Source organism: Hyperolius riggenbachi, chromosome 6 (genome assembly GCF_040937935.1).
Source record: "Hyperolius riggenbachi isolate aHypRig1 chromosome 6, aHypRig1.pri, whole genome shotgun sequence".
Lineage (NCBI taxonomy): Eukaryota > Metazoa > Chordata > Amphibia > Anura > Hyperoliidae > Hyperolius > Hyperolius riggenbachi.
Window position 1 is genome coordinate 170,392,417 of NC_090651.1, and position 22,429 is coordinate 170,414,845.

The 22,429-nt window shown below is 45.0% G+C and overlaps 1 protein-coding gene across 1 annotated transcript in view; it reads left to right on the forward strand.

The window, feature by feature from the left end:
• Positions 1–14,755: 14,755 nt before the first annotated feature.
• The window catches only part of EP300 (E1A binding protein p300), a 264,101-nt gene continuing 256,427 nt past the window's right edge, over positions 14,756–22,429 (forward strand). Inside the window, exon 1 of the mRNA XM_068242112.1 lies at positions 14,756–15,712. Within this exon, the coding sequence (XP_068098213.1) occupies positions 15,628–15,712 (85 nt within the window). The 5' untranslated portion in view covers positions 14,756–15,627. The remainder of the gene's footprint in view (positions 15,713–22,429) is intronic.

The following is a 22,429-nucleotide window of genomic DNA, read 5'->3' on the forward strand; positions in this document are numbered from 1 at the left end:
AGAGAAAGAGAGAGAGAGAACACAAACAAAGAAACACAGATCGGCCACAAACAGGTATACATAAAAAACTTATAGCAACACACACAGCAGACAGAAACAGAAAGTACAAGAGAATCCACATAAAAGAACCAGAAGGGGAAAACTAAGACATCCACTGGATAAACAGAGATAGAACCAGAAGGGGAAAATAGAGATTACAAGGGAACCCATTGAGAGACACGGGCTAAATGAAGACACACAGAGGCGGAGACCGAGATTTTTTCCCCCATAATAAGCCTTTCTATTAAAAATATTTATTTGCTATACAAACACACCAATTTGGGAAAAACAAAACAAAACAAAACAAAACAAACAAACACTACAATGATTACAAAAAAGAAATATGCATTAAATCTTCAATCATGTTATTTTTAACAATACAAATAAAGATAAAAAACTTTGAAACATTTCTAACAATTTAAATCTAAAAGATCTTTTCATACAATTTAACATACATGATACAATTACAACACATAATCATCAACATTTTTCCAGCATATCCGATCAGATTTTTCTTGAAAAAACAGGATAATCGAATTTCTTGATCGGAAAAAAAAAAATATTTTCGACTTTCACTCGATTCGATCGTTTCGATTTAAAAAAAAACAGGAAAATGGAACGTATTTATTGTACTGTGTATGGGCCACCATTAGGAATTAGCTTGATAAGTTTAACCATTTCCGGACCGAGGTGTTAGAGATCTACGCCCTGGTATGATGGGCTCCTGGCTGGCAGGGCGTAGATCTCTATCACTGGCGCCGCCACTCCCCGCCGCGATCGCGTGCACCGAACCGGCCGCACTTAGCTGTCTTATGACAGCTAAGGCTTCCGGGTATCGGCAGGAGCCGTCACTGATTGGCTCCCTGCCGTGTGATCGCTGTGAGCCAATCACAGCGATCACCCTCCAAAAGGCAACATAGTTGCCGTTCCGCCTCCCTCTCCCTGTCACTGTGTGGGTCTTGTGACAGGGAGAGACGCACAGCCTGCAGCCGTGACAGGCTGTGCGATTTTAGTGTAAAAAAAACACTTTGTTGTCCCGATCTCCCCCCCATTCATCCCTTGATCCCCTCCCAACCACATATATATATTACTGGATTGTGATTTTAACCACTTGCCGACCGCCCGTACCTATGGGCGGCGGCAAAGTGGAGCCCGCAACGACCGCAATACGCCTGTAAAGAGGATAATACGCTTTGTAGTGTATACAAAGCATATTATACAGGCTGCCTCCTGCCCTGGAGGTCCCAGTGATCGAGGGACCACCAGGGCAGGTTGCAGCCCTCCTAGTAAGCACCCAAGCACACTGATCCTGCCCCCTGATCGCCCACTGCACCCATCAGACCCCCTCTGCCCACCCTTCAGACCCCTGTTTGCACCCGATCACCCCCCTAATCACCTATTAATCACTCCCTGTCACTATCGCAACGCTATTTTTTAGATTAGGTCCTAAACTGCCCCCTGAGGGCTCCTGAACACCCCCCCCACACCCTCAGATCCTCCCCCCGTGTACTCTATACATCTATTCTCCCCTATAATCACCCACTGATCACCTGTCAATCACCCATCAATCACCCCCTGTCACCACCTGTCACTGCCACCCATCAGATCAGACCCTAACCTGCTCTTTGTGGGCACCTGATCACCCACCCACACCCTCAGATTGCATGCAGACCCACCCTCAGATCACCTCCGAAAGTGCATTGTTTACATCTGTTCTCCCCTCTAATCACCCACTGATCACCCATCAATCACCCATCAATCACCCCGTCACCACCTGTCACTGCTACCCATCAGATCAGACACTAATCTGTCCCTTGCGGGCACCCAATCACCCGCCCACACCCTCAATTAGCCCCCCAGACCCCCTCTGATCAACTCGCCAGTGCATTGCTTATTCTCCCCTGTAATCACCTACTGATCGCCTATCAATTACCCCGTCACCCCCTGTCACCACCTGTCACTGCTACCCATCAGATCAGGCCCTTATATGCCCCCTGCGGGCTTCTAATCACCCGGCCAAACCCTCAGCCGCCCCACCGCAGTGACAGAATTTTTTTTTTCCGATCACTGCTGGTACGACTTAATTGTGGCTGAGACCAACCGTTATGCCACACAATACGCAACCGCCAATCCAAGAAGCTACTTTGCCCAGCGTTTTCGGTGGAAGCCACTCCAAGATTCCGAACGTAACATTTTTTAGGGCCTTCTCCTTAACATGGGTGTAGTCAAAAAGAATGTATTGCGGTCTTATTGGTCTATGCACCCAATACATCACATGCCCATGTTCTCTGCTGCCATGTCCAGGTCACGATTTGAGAACATCTGGAACTTCCTGCACTTCAGTGCCAATACAACCTGTCATCTAAGAGGCCACCCTGCTTATGACCAGTTCCACAAAATTCGGCCCCTCATAGACCACCTGTCATCAAAATTTGCAGATGCTTATACCCCTGAACAGTCATTTTGAGGCATTTGGTTTCCAATCTACTCCTCGCGGTTTTGGGTCCCCAAAAATGCCAGGGCAGTATAGGAACCCCACAAGTGACCCCATTTTAGAAAGAAGACACCCCAAGGCATTCCGTTAGGTGTATGACGAGCTCATAGAAGATTTTATTTTTTGTCAAAAGTTAGCAGAAATTGATTTTTATGGGTTTTTTTTTTACAAAGTGTCATTTTCCACTAACTTGTGACAAAAAATAAAATCTTCTATGAACTCACCATACACCTAATGGAATACCTTGAGGTGTCTTCTTTCTAAAATGGGGTCACTTGTGGGGTTCCTATACTGCCCTGGCATTTTAGGGGCCCTAAACCGTGAGAAGTAGTCTAGAAACCAAATGCCTCAAAATGACCTGTGAATAGGACGTTGGGCCCCTTAGCGCACCTAGGCTGCAAAAAAGTGTCACACATGTGATATCCCCGGTACTCAGGAGAAGTAGTATAATGTTTTTTGGGGTGTAGTTTTACACATACCCATGCTGGAAGAAATCTCTCTGTAAATGGACAATTGTGTGTAAAAAAAAAATCAAAAAATTGTCATTTACAGAAATATTTCTCCCTCCCAGCATGGGTATGTGTAAAAATACACCCCAAAACACATTATACTACTTCTCCTGAGTACGGCGATATCACATGTGTGACACTTTTTTGCAGCCTAACTGCGCTAAGGGGCCCAAAGTCCAATGAGTACCTTTCGGATTTACAGGGGTGCTTACAATTTAGCACCCTCCAAAATGCCAGGACAGTAAACACACCCCACAAATGACCCCATTTTGGAAAGTAGACACTTCAGTATAGTAACCCCACAAGTGACCCCATTTTAGAAAGAAGACACCCCAAGGTATTCCATTAGGTTTATGGGGAATTCATAGAAGATTTTATTTTTTGTCACAAGTTAGTGGAAAATGACACTTTGTGAAAAAAAAACCCAATGAAAATCAATTTCCGCTTACTTGTGACAAAAATAAAATCTTCTATGAACTCACCATCCTCCCAACGGAATACCTTGGGGTGTCTTCTTTCTAAAATGGGGTCACTTGTAGGGTTCCTATACTGTCCTGGCATTTTAGGGGCCCTAAACCGCGAGGAGTAGTCTAGAAACCAAATGCCTCAAAATGACCTGTGAAATCCTAAAGGTACTCATAGGATGTTGGGCCCCTTAGCGCACCTAGGCTGCAAAAAAGTGTCACACATGGGGTATCGCCGTACTCAGGAGAAGTAGTATAATGTGTTTTGGGGTGTATTTTTACACATATCCATGCTGGGTGGGAGAAATATCTCTGTAAATGGACAATTGTGTGTGAAAAAATAAAAAAATTTCATTTACAGAGATATTTCTCTCACCCATCATGGGTATGTGTAAAAATACAACCCAAAACACATTATACTATTTCTCCTGAGTACGGCGATACCACATGTGTGACACTTTTTTGCAGCCTAGGTGCGCTAAGGGGCCCAAAGTCCTATGAGCACCTTTAGGCTTTACAGGGGTGCTTACAATTTAGCACCCCCCAAAATGCCAGGACAGTAAACACACCCCACAAATTACCCCATTTTGGAAAGTAGACACTTCAAGGTATTCAGAGAGGGGCATGGTGAGGCCGTCGCAGATTTCATTTTTTTTTCTCACCAGTTAGCAGAAATGGAAACTTTTTTTTTTTTTTTTTTTTTTTTTGTCACAAAGTGTCATTTTCCGCTAACTTGTGACAGAAATAAAATCTTCTATGAACTCACCATGCCTTTTAGTGAATACTTTGGGGTGTCTTCTTTCCAAAATGGGGTCATTTGGGGGGTATTTATACTATCCTGGAATTCTAGCACCTCATGAAACCTGACAGGTGCTCAGAAATGAGAGAGATGCTTAAAAATGGGAAAATTCACTTTTTGAACCATAGTTTGTAAACGCTATAACTTTTTCCCAAACCAATAAATATAGGCTGAATGGGTTTTTTTTTAATCAAAAACATGTTTGTCCACATTTTTCGTGCTGCATGTATACAGTTATTTTACTTTATTTGAAAAATGTCAGCATAGAAAGTAAAAAAAAATCATTTTTTTGACAAAATTAATGTCGTTTTTGATGAATATAATAAAAACTAAAACTTGCAGCAGCAATCAAATAGCACCAAAAGAAAGCTGTATTAGTGACAAGAAAAGGAGGTAAAATTAATTTAGATGGTAGCTTGTATGACTGAGCAATAAACCATTAAAGCTGCAGTGGTCTGAATGGAAAAAAGGCTCTGGTCCTTAAGGGGCGAAAAGACTGCGGTCCTTAAGTGGTTAAACACAGTGCTCCAAGATGCTGTGGAGCAGTGGCGTGACAATAGGGGCTGCAAGGGATGGGGCCCGCCCAGGACCGTTTTGGGGGGCAGGAGGGGTGGCAGTGCATGAGGGGTGAGCATTGGCCACCCACAGTCCCTCACATCGGGCTCTCCCCTCAGCACTTCCCCCTCCAGTATTAATAGGTGGCAGCAGCAGCAGACATGAACACAGAATGCAAACATACCTCCATGCGTTTCACGCACCGGAGGTTCCTCTCACTAAGTTTCTGATGCTTTTTCCTGTTTATCAGGAAGTAGCGTGAGGCGCTTATGGTGGAAACGCATGGAGGTATGTCCGTGTTCTGTGTTCCTGCCCGCTGCTGCAGCCACCTATTAATGCTGGAGGGGGAGCACTAAGGGGAGAGCACGAGGTGAGGGGGGGGGGGAGTGCCCCCCTGCCCTGCCGATGTGGGTGGCCAATGCTCGCCCCTCATGCTCTGTGCCCCTGAGGCACCTAACTGGCTAGGGGCACTTATGCCTAGCTATACTGAGGGCACCTATACCTGGCTATACTTAGGGCATCCATGCCTGGCTATACGGGGGGCACCCATGCCTGGTTATACGGGGGGCACCCATGCCTGGCTATACTGTGGGCACCTATATCTGGCTATACTGAGAGCACCTATACTTAGCTATACTGAGGGCACCCATAACTGGCACCCATTTCAATCAGTCACTACAGAAAGGAAACCTCCACTAATGCTTTATTAAGAGCAGATAGTTTTTACCCTAAGCATAAGATTACCCGCATTCCTGTGGGTCAGTACCTCAGGGTACGCCGCAATTGTTCTGAACGTGAACCCTGTGTCAGAGAGGCAGAAGATCTGCGGGCACGTTTTAAAGCACGTGGTTATGGTGACAAAAGTCTAAGACGAGCATCCAAGAGAGCCTTGTACAGTGAAAGGGTTCAATTGTTGAATCTTAACTGTGCAAGGGAGGAAAGAGAGAAATAAGTGTTTTTGCACTCGTTTTTGTACAGAGCATAGGGAAATTGCACAGATTTTGGATAAATATTGGTACATGTTGTGTAATGATGATCGCTTGAATTCTCACATTCCTTTGAGTCCCAATATTATATTTAGAAGGGCTCCTTCTTTAAGGGATACCCTGGTAAGGGGACATTTTGAGGACAAGGATGTCACCAGGCGTTACTGTCTGGCGTTAGTGTTGGGAACATATACTTGTGGAGGATGCAAATTTTGCAGATATATGCATATTGGTCGTTCTGTAGTGCTACCTAATGGAGAGGTATGGAATTTGGCACACTACGTGAATTGTGCCACAAAGTTTGTGGTGTACCTACTACTTTGCCCCTGTGGGGCATTCTATGTGGGTTAAACAACACGAGCGTTAAGAGACCGGGCTCCATATGCAATTCCCTTTTTCACCTGAGTTTTCTCCTAGGTGATAATTTTAAACTTGTCAATAAAACCCAGAAGGCAAGAATAGGAAGTTATTTAAAATCAAAGATAAAAAAATATCTCCTGGGAGAAAACTCAGGTGAAAAAGAGAATATGGCCCCGGGTCTCTGAACACATACAAAGCATTAAGAATGTCAACTCTACTTCTCCAGTTGGTTTGCACTTTAAGGAATACCATGGAGGAGATGGTAGTGGTTTTAAGGGGTGGTTGTAATGATCCGCTCAACTGGCTGCACAGGCAGACAGCTGTTTGACCATTCCTTATGTCTGAGAGATGCAGGTCTCTGGAAAAGAGACCTGGCTTCAGCTTGCAACTTTCAGAGTTGCTTTGCTGAGGGATTTGCATACATGCAAATTACCCAGCTGTCTCCTTTAAGGGCTGGCACTATAAAGACCTTCTGCTGACCAGAAGACTTTGCTGGTCATAACGGTTTGTTAACACACTCCTGGAGTGTCAGCCTTCTCTGTTGGATTGTTATAGTTATCTTAGAGTAATTCTGGGAACTGCACTAGGCAGCTTCTCTAGTGCAGTTAGCCTGCTTATCTGTTTTGTCAATGTTATCTCTCTGCTGTGATTGTCCTGTCGCCAACGGTGGTCGATAGGAAATCGTCCTGTCTGTCTGTGGGTGCTAAATAGAGCAGCGGTTGTTACTGGTAGCCCTTTCTGTTTCATCTGTCTTCTTGGATCGCAGCAGCCTCTAGCGGTAGCGGCTGTGGATCCTTCTGATCTGCTTTCTTTGAGTATAGCTGGGGCAGCGGTTGCTACCGGCTATCTCATCTGCCTGTTTTGCTTGGATCGCACTAGCCTCTAGCGGTAGCGGCTGTGGATCCTTCTGGTCTGTTATCCTGTCTCTGAACTTGGATCGCACTCGCTCTGGCGGAAAGAGCAGTGGATCCTGCTAAGCTCTGTTGCTTTACTTGTATCGCACTCGCTCTGGCGGAAAGAGCAGTGGATCCTGCTAAGCTCTGTTGCTTTACTTGGTTCGCACTCACTCTGGCGGAAAGAGCAGTGGAACTTTCCTATCCTGTTGTCCGTCCGTCTGTCTTGTATGATACGTACGCTTGCTGTAGGCTCGGTGAGGTTACCGTTAAACAAGCGATTGCGTTTTCTGTTTCGTGTTTGTGTGGCGGGGGTTAGTTAGGCATGCTTGTCTCTGTTGTGCTTAACACCCGGAGACCGCGCTGTAAACGCGTTCGCTGTTGCGAATGAGTGCGGTGTTCGCGTTTAGTTAGCGTTTGTTATTTTCCTTATCTTCTCATTGTATGATTTGCTGTGCCTTTGCTACTCTCGTGCCCTGTCTTGCTTAAGCCTTGTGTCACCTCTGGCAATCGCCTCTCTCGCGATTGCGTTCCTACTTTGTTTCTGCTGTTTTGTGTGCACCGTCGCGGGTTGGCGACTAGATTGGTGCACATACATACATTCTGTCCCTATGCTCATTCTCATTCGCAATCGCTTCTCTTGCAATTGCGTTCCCACTTGGTTTCCTCTGTTGTGTGTCCACCGTCACAGATTGGCGGCTAGATTGGTGGACATACATACATTCCTCATCTGTGCTTATTCGGTCTTGTGTCGCTGTTAGCAATCGCTATCTCTTGCGATTGCCTTCTCACCTGATCTTCATGGTTGTGTGTTCATCGTCGCAGGGTGGCGACTAGATTGGTGGACACACATATCCTCTGTCGCTTTGCTCTTTCTCTCTTTCAGGGCTATCTTGCCTTGCGTTTCCTCCCTTCGTACAATTCCTGTCTGGCGTTTGTGGCAGGGCAGAGGATCTGTTCCTCTGCACTCCACAGCTCCATCTGCTGACAGGAATTTCCCTCTACAGGTGCGCTGCACCTTTTGCTGGGTTCTCTCAAATTATACGCTTGTGGTGGATTTCCGCAGTGTCAGCGCACGTCCTGTGCGCTGACCACAGAGAGAATTCCACAATCGTTACAGTGGTAGGCCTAGATAGGATCCATGGTTCTGTCAGAGGTGGGAACCCTGATCGGCCCTGATAAACTTTTACTCATTGCATAGTTGTGTTCCTTTCATATAGTTTATAGGGCATTCCTCAAGCCAAATACTTTTTGTTTTGTTTTAATACTCAAATTCCCTATAAACTAAACAAGCCTCGCCCACAGCTCCTTTTGTACCTTGGCACTCCTAGAGCAATGTAGCAAGGGCTTTTGGGAGCTCAGTCTGGGCAGGAGGAGGAGGTATTACTAGCCATAGATTTCAGAGGCAGAGAGGAGGAGGGAGGAGGAGAGGGGATTGAGCTGAGGGCTGGTGATGCTATCAGCTTGCCAGTGTAATGTGACAAGCGGTACATGGCTGCTGTCATTGTATCACAGGAAGAAATAATCATATACAGTTGAAGCTGTTTGCAGCTAGATTTGCTGTGCAAACTATCTAAATTTTAGATAAGATATATAGACAAGTTACTTGTTATAGTTAGTTTTTCACCTTGGATCCGTTTTAATGAAATGGAGGGCTTTGCCTCCTTTTTACCAACATAATTCATCATCTTAATTCCTCTGCTTGGATTCCCTGGTGCCCTGGGGTCATGTTGATTGCTTTGTGCTCTTTTCTGGGGGACTTTGGTTGTTTCCTGGGACGTGGCTGCAGCCATACCATGGGGGTTGTATTTATAAATAATTTCAACATTTGTGGGCTAATGTGGAACATAGTGGTGCAATGTTGTTTGTTACCACTAATTAATTCTGCATCGATTGGGTTGAATGTGAAATTATAGCCCTTTGCATTAACTTTTAGATTACAATATATGGGTTTATAGTGTCTAAGGAATTAGTGAATGCCTTTTTATGCGTGTGGTCGGCTGGGAGTGGGCTCTCACCTTTTGTCGCGGTGGGCGGCTGTTCTCTGGCTATCTGCGTCCTCCTGCTGCTCCAGATCCCCATCTTTTTAATTAGCCTCGGTGATGGATTGGGCATGGTGGGCACTGATTGGTTCACACGACCTGTCATTCCCCTTGCCTGCACGCTATTGGATGGCGCCGGGCTGGGGCTGGTTGGTTCGTGTGGATAGCTAGGGGGGGGGGGGGGGGATGGGGCACGCATGGCGGTATGTGTGTGTGGGTGCCTCCCCTTGCCAACATATGAATGGATGCTATTTAAGCCTGTCATTTGACCGGTATGACAAGCCACGGCTTCCGAGGTAGCTAGCAGGCGCTAGCGAAACATGTCAAGGTTACACGTGGCCTTGTCACTATTCGCCCTGCAGCTATCCTGACCTCCGCTATGCCTGTCTGCATCTCCGCGCTGCACAGACACCATACAGGCACAGACACCGCCAGACACTACATGTCGGATGCCAGTACCCTGCAGGAGTCCTGTATGTTGTGGATCCACTGGCTGCACGTTTGCAGTCCTAAAGTTACGGTAAGCGTTTGAGACTGTCCATTTATCATTCAGATAACATCAACTGCCTGCTCCCTTGCTCAGGCTATATCAGCTGGGACTGTGTTGGATACTTATTGACTGTGCTTGCGCTGTTCTCACGCTTCACATGCAACTTGCTTATCAGCCATCTGCCGGACTTGAACTTTCTTGGTTGCATTATGTTCTGCTTTGCATGATCTATATGCTTGACTAGGCTTGAAATTTAATATACACTCAGCGTTTATGTATGCTAACCTCATGACCTTTGCCCATATAGTAACTATGCTTTACCTAACTTTTGGATGCATTTGACCTGATTATATGTGGACTATGAAGTTATACAACCATTTCCACCAACGGAGCTGGATTACCTTCATTACCATCACTTTGATCTATGTTGCAACACATTATAGCAGGCTTATCTGATCAGATGGGCACGTGTGTTTGAGAGGATACTGTGCGGGTTATGTGGGGCTGAATATGTGTGGGAAGTGTAGGCAGGTTCAGAGGGCTTAGAGGTGTTTTTAGTGTTCATATACAATGTATCAATAAAGTTTGAATTAATTTTTTTAAATTAAAAAAGGTGTATGTGTAATATTGGTGCGCACCCCCCTCCTCTTATATACCTTCCTAATTATTTACCATTGGCACCCATAACTGGCTATACTGTGGGCACCCATGCCTGGCTATACTGTGGGCACCCATGCCTGGCTATACTATGGGCACCCTTGCCTGGCTATACTGTAGATCTGGATTTGGAGTCACACTCAAAATTAACCACCCTGGCGTTCTATTGATTGCGCCAGGGTGGCTGCGCAGCACTATTTTTTTTTTTACATCATGTAGCTAGCCTAGCTCCGGATGCGTTTGCGGATGGTCTCCTGAGTGATCTTCCTCCCAGACCTGGACTAAAACATCCACCAACTCAGTTGTGGACAGTCTGCGGTGGTGGTCTGGTGGATGGAGCGAGACATGATGTCCCAGATGTGCTCAATTGGATTCAGGTCTGGGGAATGGGCAGGCCAGTTCATAGCATCAATGCCTTTGTCTTGCAGGAACTGCTGACACACTCCAGCCACATAAGGTCTAGCATTGTCTTGCATTAGGAAGAACCCAGGGCCAACCACACCAGCATATGGTCTTACAAGGGATCTGATGATCTTATTTCGGTACCTAATGGCAGTCAGGCTACCTCTGGCGAGCACATGGAGAGCTGTGCAGCCCCCCAAAAGAAATACCACCCCACATCATTACTGACTCACTGCCAAACTGGTCACGCTGGAGGATGTTTCAGGCGGCAGAACGTTCTCCATGGTGTCTCCAGACTTTGTCACGTCTGTCACATCTTAACAGTGTGAACCTGCTTTCATCTGTGAAGAGCACAAGACACCATGGAGTCTGTTTCTGACCATTTGAGCAGACACATGCACATTTGTGTCCCACTGGAGGTCCTTTTGCAGGGCTCTGGCAGTGCTCCTCCTGTTCCTCCTTGCACAAAGGTAGCGGTCCTGCTGCTGGGTTGTTGCCCTCCTACGGCGTCCTCCACATCTCCTGATGTTATATATTGGCCTGTCTACTGGTGGCGCCTCCATGCTCTGACACTACGCTGACAGACACAGCAAACCTTCTTGCCACTACTGGCATTGATGTGCCATCCTAGATGAGCTGCACTACCTGAGCCACTTGTGTCGGTTGTAGACTCTGTCTTATGCTACCACTAGAGTGAAAGCACCACAAGCATTTAGGGCTTGTTCACACTAAGGGAATTTTTGCCCTTTTTTCAAGCGCATGCGATTTTCAAAAATCACTCTAAAAACGCTTGTGCAATGATTCCCTATGAGAGAGTTCACATCTGAGCGGTTTGTTTCTGAATCGCTTTGTGCAGCGATTGCGTTCGTAATTTTAAAAATAAATACATTGTATTTATTCTTTTCCGGGTCAAAGAGTTAACTTCCTGACTTGCGTCAGGGAGTGAATTTAAAAACTCCGCTCGGCTCCCGAAGTCCCCCGCGGCGGGGAATTCAAACGGGGGATCCTGAGCTGCACCGAGGGCAGGGTTTTTATTTTAATCAGCAGTTCCCGGTGACTTTAAGTGGACTCCTAAGTGGACAGTTTGATTTCACAGAAGTGGCAGTGACTTGGAGATACAGTGTTGGTTAAGTGTTCCCTTTATTTTTTTGAGCAGTGTATATACACTGTATACATCAACAAAGTTTTACAGAGACACTGCTCAAAGCAGTGCCATTGATGTAAAATACCTAATCACCAAGATACTGCTCACTGAGACTCAGGTCCCCAATTATGAATACAAATCTATTAAAGTGGATCCGAGATGAACTTTTACTCATTGCATAATTGTGTTCCTTTCCTATTGTTTATAGGGCATTCCTCAAGCCAAATACGTTTTTGTTTTTGTTTTAATACTCTAATTCCCTATAAACTAAACAAGCCTCGCCCACAGCATTTCAGAGAGCCTTGGCATTTTCAGACAGTAGCAAGGGCTCATGGGAGCTCAGTCTGGGCAGGAGGAGGGAGAGGTATTACTAGCCAGAGATTTCAGAGGCAGAGGGGAGGGGGGGGGGAGGAGGGGGGATTAGCTTTTTTTCACAGGCTGAGTGCTAAAGATGCAGATAAGCTTGCTGTGTGTAATGTTTACAAACAACATGGCTGCTGTGATTGTGTCACAGGAAGAAATAATCATATTCTATTGAAGCTGTGTGTAGCTAGATTTGCTGTGTAAACTATGTAAACTTTAGATAAGATATATAGACAAGTTACTTGTTATAGTTAGTTTTTCATTTCGGATCCTCTTTAACTTTTCACCTGTCCTTCAAACAACCCAGTATTCTATCACTTATTAGAGAAGTATCAGACTATAATATACAGACTGACTATACATGATACACATTCATACAATCAGCCTTATCATAGCACTCCACTGAGGAGGAGGACGAGGCTTTAATCTTCCTTCAGGGGTAGTAGCGATGGTGCTGGGGGGGGGGGGGGGCTAGAGTTAAGAGCACTTTCAGACATAACATGACATCCACATTTATAACCAATAAACTGAATAATGCTTAGTTTACACTATGCTGGTGAATCCTGAAAAATGGATAGTCACTATTGCGGGGTCCACTGACAATCCATACTAGAGGCACTGTCATTAATTTGATGAATAGTAACAGAATCTGCTGTCTGAAAAAATACACGCAACTGTACATTTTTGCAATGGAAGAATATACAAACTTGCCCCCCCAAGTTGCTACAACTCGGAGTGGGAAAGGTAATTAGCACCACCCTAAATTTGTGTGGCAGCAGGGTGCCGTCATTCGGCTCACCCTGCGCCAAAATGATAGTTGCCCACTACAAATGTATGCCATTTTCAGCACACTGACCTTCTAGCAAAATGCAGGGCAGCATACAAAGTGTGATCCAGCCCTGATTTCTTGCATAAGTTAAATTTTAACACTGGAACCTATAGCGAATACTTCTGTTTGTAAGCGTCTTGATTCATATTTCATAGTCTATTATCAAAATAAACACTTATATGTAAGTCAAATAGTAATAACAGTTTCTAACTACCTGCTTTTTAGAAACTAGATATCCGAGGTGGCATTATATTAGTAACTGGCAGGTAGGGAGTAAGGTTAAAGCGGACCTAAACCAAAAAATGTTTTAATTAAAAATATTTAGTTGCACCACTCTGACACATACAAAGATAAATAAACACTCCTTCAAGCCTATGAGCATTACAGTGCATGCTTTCCACCCTTCTCTTTTCATAGCTAGGGTTATACTGGGGGCAGCCATTAGCAATTCCTCCATTGCCGGACACCATCTACTCTACCAGTTTGCCGGAAAAATCCCGGCAATTTAAAAGGAAGGGAGGGGTTCCTCCAATAAATGTAAAATATTTTATATTTGTCATCATGCAGCTGAAAAAAGGCTGCTATTTATTATTATAATTTAGAAAATAGATTTTATTTTTGAAATCTTGTATTTTTAATTTGGGTCCACTTTAAGCATAAGCCAGGTTTTGGCTAAGGCAGACCTGAACATCAAAAATTGGGTTATTTATCAGATGAAGCTACTTTGCAAAGCAAGTGTAAAACAAGATATCTTAGACCTTCAATACCATTTCCATATATACAGCAGAAAAACCGAGAGCCCAATATAGTGTAGTATGTATTGGAACAGGGAAGAGAAATGAATCGTAAGTGTTAGACTTACAAACCTGGGTTACCCTCGAGGTAACCACTGTACAGAAGTTCCAAGCTTTTATTGGACCTAGAGCTGTATGATACTCCGGTTGTTTATTGCCTGATGAAGCGGGATTGTGCCCGTGAAACGCGTTGCAGTTTTATCTGGGAGTATTTGAATAAATTATTACTACTTTAAGCGACAGCATCGTGTCTGTTTTGGTGTGGCTGGTCCACCACCGCCACCTGAATGTTTTAAACTTTTTAGCACATTTTACCCTTTTGGCGCCTCTGTACATCCTAATACCATTTCCACTAACACTTTCCATGTCAGTTAAATCTGATTCCTCCAAAAAAAAAAATCACCAAATAAATTACACTATATCTCTAACCCTCTGCAGTCACCTATTAGTTTATCTTTGTTTTTCATTGTTTTGTTATGCTCAATTGTACGTATACATTTTATACCTTTTATCTCCTAAACATCACAGTACATTTCCTTGCATACCATGATTTGTTTATACCCAGTGAGAAAATACACTCACTTGATACTCGATTAAAAGCTATACCTTCGAATAGGTACCACATTTTGTGTATTTATATTACGAAAATCCCATTTTGCTAAAACAACAGTTTTAACACCACAAAATGGGGGTTGGGTGAACATATCCCAAGCTGCGCAGCTTCCCTTTAAGAACGGGCCTTGCTGTCGCACAATCAAGAAACTGCAGAGAAGATAGCCAATAAGAATTATGTGTTGAAATCACGTGTAGCCCTCAGTTTCCGAATGATACTTTTTCATTGTGTGAGACGACCAATTAGTCCACGGAAAGCAAAGCACCGCCTGACCAGCGTGGCCCCTCCTCCAAGAGGAGCGTCCTTCCTTACTGCGCTCCTGCGTAGTTTCCGGCCGCAAGTGCCGAAGCTTCCCTCAGTGGAGCTAAGAAACAACAGCCGCCATTTTGTTTGTGAGTGAGGGACGGAGCCCACTCTTGATTTGTAGACGTATCGCGACCCCCTTCACCCCCAGAGGAATCCATGGGACATACGTTGCTTTTCAATTGTACCAGTAATCGGATTGTGGGTCGGAAAGTCGAAACGGAGAGAAGGAGCGGTAGAGGCGGCTCCAGCAGTCCGAACCCCAGAGATAATTGATAGATTCTTCTAGCTGTTGTGGGTGTCGGGGAGTTCGAACCGCTTGTAGAGCCTCTAGTTGGTCACCCGAAAGCTGCCTTGTAGTAGCCGAACATGTAAGGCGGGTGCGGCGCGATCATCAGTCGGCGCAGTGATGCCCCCCTCTCAGGAGGGTATGGAACCATCCCTGCGCCTCTGAGCAGTAGGATTAGCCTCACCATAACCACTCCAGCGCTCTGCCGTGCAGGCCATTTATATGACAACTCTATACTTTAACTGGTCTTCATCGACGCACAATTTTGGGGATCCAGGTATCAGTCAATCCACCATTGCAATGCTTTGATTTACGTGGAAGATGACGTTTGAGAAGAAACTCGCACGCCAGGCTCCGCTCACCATCATGAGTAGGAATTCTGGAGCAAACCTTGTTCGAATGGCGATCCTAAATACTTTGAGTTAGGAAGGAGACCTTCAGTGGGCATTTTGACACTAGTAGTTCACCCGCTTAAAGGTTAGGAAGGCTTTGTGAAGCTAGATCAGAACGCTCTAATCAGTGTAGGTTCTTACTGTATCTAGAACAGTGACAAATCTCAGCAGAAGAGTTTGGATTATAGATTGCCACTACAACAAACCATCATGGCTGAGAATCTGGTGGATCCTGGGCCTCCCTCAGCCAAGAAGCCCAAAATGTCTCCTGCTCTGCCCTCCAGTGATGTTCCAGGTAACTTTTCTGTTTTTGTTATGAATGATTTCAATATTGACATTTTTCTCCAGCAAACGTGAAATGTAAATAGAAACATGGGCGAACAATACAAATCATAAAATGTATTAACTTTGAGCAGTTGTTTAACAATAATATACAGGAATGCAAGAAACAATGGAGTGAAAGTCCTGTCTTATGACCCTATGGTGGTGGTGTTGAGCATCATTTACATTTATTCTGCAACTGTATTGTTGGAAAGGACTGTGTGTTACCAATTTTTCATAGGAGGTGCTGCTGTCTGCTTTATGATTGTATCCCTGTTACATGACATTTATTGTGGTCATTATGCATTTTATGCAATCTCAGCATTGCCCCGGTGCTACTCTGGATTTGTTAAATGACAGTGGTATTTCTGTATGTACAGTAAGGAGTATGAAATAACTTACATTTCTGGGCTCATTTATTAACTGTCGAACCATACCTTGTGAAATAGTATTGAGCATTCCCTAAAAATCAATGCAAGGAGGCTTCTGTTCTTGTTTTTGGTCTTTTGTACATGGCATATAATAAACTTCCTTTATTGTTTTGTTTACAAATTGTTCCGTGATATCAAACAGCTGCAGGCCTGTTTTTGTTTCTAATGGAGGGGCTTCCTATAATGTAGTGACCTAATTACCTCTATAGAGCTCAAGGTTAGCTAATAGTGTTTTTGGTGTAATGCTTTTAAAATAAATTTTATCTTACAAATATTTTTTTTTCCCTCTTAACACTCACACACACTTTGCATATTGTTACAGGGAAATGGAGAACTGCAGTGTGAATTAATCAAGCTCTTTTGCAAAGTGTAGTACTTTCTTAACTACATTAACCTTATAACAGAGGACCTGTCAAAATCCAGTGGTTTAATGCACACCATTTGCCAGCTGTCACCATTCCTAGTAATGGTATTTGGTCATCTTCTATCAACTCTTTCTCTGAGATAAGTCTGCATCCAGGCCATGTGTGTAGGAGTCGTGTACTTTTTCCCCATATCGACTAGAGATGATCGAAGAGGTCCTAATCAGTGTTGATGCAGTGTTTTGCTCATTCTGAATGCAAATGTATGAGTTTTGAAAATTGGCCAATCAAATCCTATCTAGATTGAATGCAAATGGTCAATTTTCAAGCTGCACTAATGTGCATACAGTGTTCACATAATTGTGCATAAACTTGGAATTATTTGCATATCATTGACCATCCCTAAGAGCAACCACATATTTCTTTTGCCAATTGGCACTGTAAAATGAGTTGGGAGTAGGAACATTTTTCCAGGGGAACAGTCAGTCAGTCATTCTCACATAGCGAGACGTAAATGCGGGGCACAAACTTCCTGTGCTCATCTTTCTAAGAACTTGAAAACCTAAGTTAGAATAGGTAAGGCAGGCGGGGGACACTTGTCCTAGCGATATCGGCGTTTTGTGGTGCACAGCAATAGAAATGTTCTGTTTTTTTGTTTTTTGTGTGGCAAAATACATTGTATTTGTATCTTTTATTTAAACACAATATTGAATCAACAATTTTTTTTTTTTTTATTTTTTTATTTTTTTTTTACTGGAATCTTGGGTGCTCTTCTTCAGTTCCAGCACCTCCCCTCCTTTTTTTTTTTTTTTTTTTTTCTTTTAATCTGAGGCCCCATTCACAGTGGAGCATTGCAGCATAACTGACGCTCAGTAACACGGCTTGCCGCAATGCAGTGAGGATGTTGCGGTACAATGGCGGGTGGCATGGCAATGCGCTGCATGCAGTGCGTTGCCGCAAAAGAGGGCGGTAACAGTGGAAGTGAAGCATACTTTTCACAGGGCTGTGGAGTCAAGAAATCAGCAGTTTTGGGGGTACCTGGAATCGGGAATGAAGGCACCAACGCTGACTCCTAATAATTTTAAAGTGTAATTAAGAGGAAAAATATGGCAAAATGTTCTATTTATCAGATATTTCCTTCTGTAAAAAATATATGTATACATGTATTTGTAATCCAGGGCTGTGGAGTCGAAGTCGGGGCAATTTTGGGTGCTTGGAGTTAGGGAAAAAATGCGCCGACTCCTAATGAACTTAAACTGTAATTAAAATAGAAAATATGATAAAATGTTTTTCTCAGGTAATAGTCGTCATAAATAATTTATACATACAGTAATACCTGTGCTTAGTCCACAAAAATGAAATCAATCAAAATTAGTTACTTGTGCTGCTTCAATAAAGCAGTCCCCGTATTTTTAAAGTCAGATATACACATCTAATTGTGACTGTATTTATGATGTGTATACAGGAATCTCTTATATATACTAAATAACATCTATGCTGTAAGTATAAAGCCTGATGAGTAGCTGTGTCAGTAATAGAGATGGTCAATGAGATGGAAATAATTCTGCGTTGATTCTGATTTATGCAAATGTACGCACTCTTTGCTCATGAACTCAAATAATTTGATATGTTGTTAAAATTACTACGAATTAAATGGTACCTGAGAAGGATGAAAATAAAAGTTTTTTTTTATACATACCTGGGGCTTCTTCCAGCCCCCTTCAGGCTAATGAGTCACTCGCTGTCCACCTCCACCACCTGGATCTTCTGCTATGAGTCCTGGTAATTCAGCCAGTCAGTGCAGTCTGGCCGCTTCCACGGCCAGGAGCGTTCTGCACCTGCGCAATAGTGCTGCGCAGGTGTAGTACGCTCCCGGCGGCGGAGTGTGTGCATGCGCACTACGCCAGACTGGCTCAAGTACCTGGACTCATAGCAGAAGATCCAGGTGGCGGAGGAGGACAGCGAGGGACTGATTAGCCTGAAGGGTGCTGGAGGAAGCCCAATGTATGTATAAAACTTTAAATTTGTCTGTCTCAGGTTTACTTTGTTACAGTAGTACTATACTCTACATATGCACTCTCCACAGAGCTGCAGGGAATCCACTGAGAATGTTGTGCTCATTGAACACAGAGGTGTTGTCTATCACACATAAACCTGGTTCAGATTGTACATGAAAAATGTGTAAGCGCTCGTCTCCACTAGTGCGGCGTGCGTCTCACAGACGCACGCCGCACTGAGGCGGTGGGCGGGATCGCAGGCGACTCCCATGAGCCGTGCCGTGCACGGCTATGGGATTCGCAGCCTCCGTGGCGAAATCTGCGGGGGGTTCCAGGCGAATCGCTTCCGCAAGCGATTCCGCCGCGGCGCCGTCATCCCCTATGGCAGTTTCCCCGTGCGAATGATGTGCGGGGAAACTCTGCAGAATCGCCGGCGAAACCGCCCTAGTGGAAACGGGCCCTAATAGAGGAAGAATCCCCTTATTCCCCTGCAGAGTACCTGCACATCACTCTTACATGTACCTACAGTTACATTGCCTAGGGCCTGATAGATGTTCTTTGTTCCAGTCTGTACCTTTTACAAGTACTCTTACCAAGGACAAGTTTTAGTCTATGACTAAAGGGAATAAATTTGTCAGTCTCCATATCCTTCTCACTTCAGTTGACTTTTAAAATTCCTAAGCGTTGGCAGTTAAGAGACGAATTTCATGTTACATACTTTCAATCAACAAGATTGTAATATGCAAATTAGAGGAGTCTGAGGCGGTGGAATCCTAAACTGAGGAGTCGGTGGATTTTTGTACCGACTCCACAGCCCTGTTGTAATGTACAAGTTACTGCGCCAATATAGCTATTTCACAATCTATTGTCCAGTTTGGGTTCGCTGCAGAAGTTCCCAGGTGGGCATTCTGAAATTGTGAATATGTTCTGCTGCGTCCTCCTAGATGTCTGATGGCCTGCAATGCATCAAGCACTGTATATAGGGTAAAGCTGGCCATACACTAGCCCGATTTGCACCCGTTTCGACAGCAGATTAGATCACTAGGATCAAATCTGCTGCCAATCGTTCGCGCTAAACGCACCCGCCTCCCGAAATCGGATTTCGCCGTGCGTGAAATTACCCTCGATCGCCCGCGGGTAGGGAGCGCGTCGTTAGCGGCGGCCGATCCGATCAAGTATACATTACCTGACGCTGGCTCCCGGGCATCTTCTCCGCGCTGCACCGCTCTGTTCCTGCTTCCATCCCAGCGTACATGAACTTCCTGTGTCACTCCAGTGACCAGGAAGTTCATATAGAGGGCGCTCTATTTGAACTTCCTGGTCACGGAGTGACACAGTGTACGCTGGGATGCAGTGCGGAATGCGGTGCAGCGCGGAGAAGAGGACCCGGAGCCAGCTTCAGGTAATGTATACGGGGGGGGGGGGGGGCAGGAGCAGCTCAACAGATTGTGATCGGTTTCAGCCTGAAACCGATTCACAATCTGTTTGCAGTAAAGGCAGCCATACGATCCCTCTCTGATCAGATTCGATCAGATAGGGATCTGTCAGTTGGTCGATCTAATGGCAAATCGACCAGTGTATGGCTACCTTAATAGTTTTAACCAGTTTACAATTCACTCTGGAAAACCGCATGCAATCCCTTTTTGACTTGTGAAAAATACAGTGCTCTCACTCTGCGAAATACACTGCACACCCCTTTAATCCTGTCGCTCACCAGATTCCAACCACTTCGAGCTGCAGGTGAATCATGTGCTTTTGTATATATGCACTTCCTGCTATGCTGCAACAAAGACTGCCAGACTTCTTTAGCCAATCCTTCTCCAGTCTCAAGATATAAAAACATTAAAGCCACATAGCGTAACAAAAAGTTGAAAACCAAATCGGCGTCTATGTGCGCATCTCTGTTGTACTTGCATGCGCCCGCAGTTTAGCAGTGCACATTGATACAAGGTGTCCTCCCTTTGGTTGCTGCATCTGTCTCATAATTTCTAAACAGCGTCCCGCTCGCTTACTCCAACTCTTTGCGCAGCTTGGCGTTCCCCGCTAGAGAGACTCTCTCGGCTGGTTCTGCGTAGGTATGTCACAGACCCTACTTGTTTGTCTTTACTTCCGGACTCAACAGGGGCTTTCACAGGAAGCGCATTGCAACTGATTATTGTGAATGGGCCTTATACTAGGTACACACCATATAATTTTCTGTTAGATTTTCTGTAAAGATACATACACGTCGGATTTTCGCATACGACCGGTCGTTTGGATGTCAAATCGGGCGTGTGTACGGTCGGTCGTTCAGCTGATAAGACTGGATTTGTCCAGTCTTATCAGCTAAACGACCGCTCGTACATACACCCGATTAGACGTCCAAACGACCGGTCGTTTGCGAAAATCCGATTTGTGTACGAGCCTTATGCTGGGGATAATTTTCATGAAGGAGTCCGCACACAAACCGTAGAAACAATAAACGTGAAGTATTTATTCTCCCATCACATACATGTGCAGACACGGTCTGACCTGCTTAGGTCGACGCACGTTTCGGGGCCACGCAGGGTCCCCTTTGTCAAGACAGCAGATAAGACATACCCAAGACAAAATTACTTGCACATTGCCTGGCGGTCCAGCACCAGCCTACCTACCGACGTGTGTGCGATCCTTGTATTGGAAATTATGCTGGGGATACACGGTACGTTTCTGTACCGTGTATCGACTAGCTGATCCGGCCAGCTGATAATATTCAGCTGGCCCGATCATCCTGCTCGACCCGTGCCCGCTCGATTCCCGCCGGCAGACAATGGCAGGGAATCGAGCGGTGATAAGGAAGCGCCAGCGGCAATCGATCCGCGCGGACGAGCGGGGATGCGCCAGGCATCGAGCCGTTGGCTCGATCCAGCGCATAAAACGAGTGTGTATGCACGGCATTAAGATTTACCTGCCAGATAATTTCTAACATGTTGGAAATTATCTGTCCAGACATCTATCTTCCTAGTAGGGCTGCACGATTTTGGGTAAAAATTAAAATTGCGATTTTTCTGTCAGAAATTGTGATTTTGATTTTTTTCACGATTTTTTCCAAAACAAGCTTTAGCTTGTCCTAGTGTAGAGTGTCGTGCGCAGCGGGTTTGGGGGGGGGGGGGGGGGGGGACTGGGGTGCAGCGGCATAGCAGCCAGTGGCTGAATAGAGTACTGGTTAAGGGCACCGCCTTTGACATGGGAGACCAGGGTTCGATCCTGGCTAGGGTCAGTACTTATTCAGTAAGGAGTTCAAGGCAAGACTCCCTAACACTGCAGGCTGGCCTCCTGAGCGCGTCCCAGTGGCTGCAGCTCTTGAGCGCTTTGAGTCCAACAGGAGAAAAGCGCTATACAAATGTTCGGATTATTATTATTATTATTATTATTATTATTATTATTATTAATATAGGGAGTTTAGTTGCCCCAGTGTGGCTAGTATAGTGCCCCAGTATAGCTAGCATAGTGCCCCAGTATAGCTAGCATAGTGCCCCAGTATAGCTAGTATAGTGTCTCAGTATAGATAGTATAGTGCCCAGTATGGGTAGGTAGTGCCGCAGTATAGCTCGTAAAGTGCCCAGTATAGGTAGGTAGTGCCCCAGTATAGTGCCCAGTATAGCTAGTATAGTGCCCAGTATGGGTAGGTAATGCCCCAGTATAGCTAATATAGTGCCCAGTATGGGTAGGTAGTGCCCCGTATGGGTAGGTAGTGCCCCAGTATAGTTAGTATAGTGCCCCAGTATAGCTAGTATAGTGCCCAGTATGGGTAGGTAGCGGGGGGAGGAGAGTTCAGTCCAGAGCGGCACACAGCTTCTCCAATCGCTGGATACCGATGGTATGACGGCAGCGGTAGGCGGAGCTGTACTAGAGCGTATAGCTCCGCCTACTGCCTCCGTCA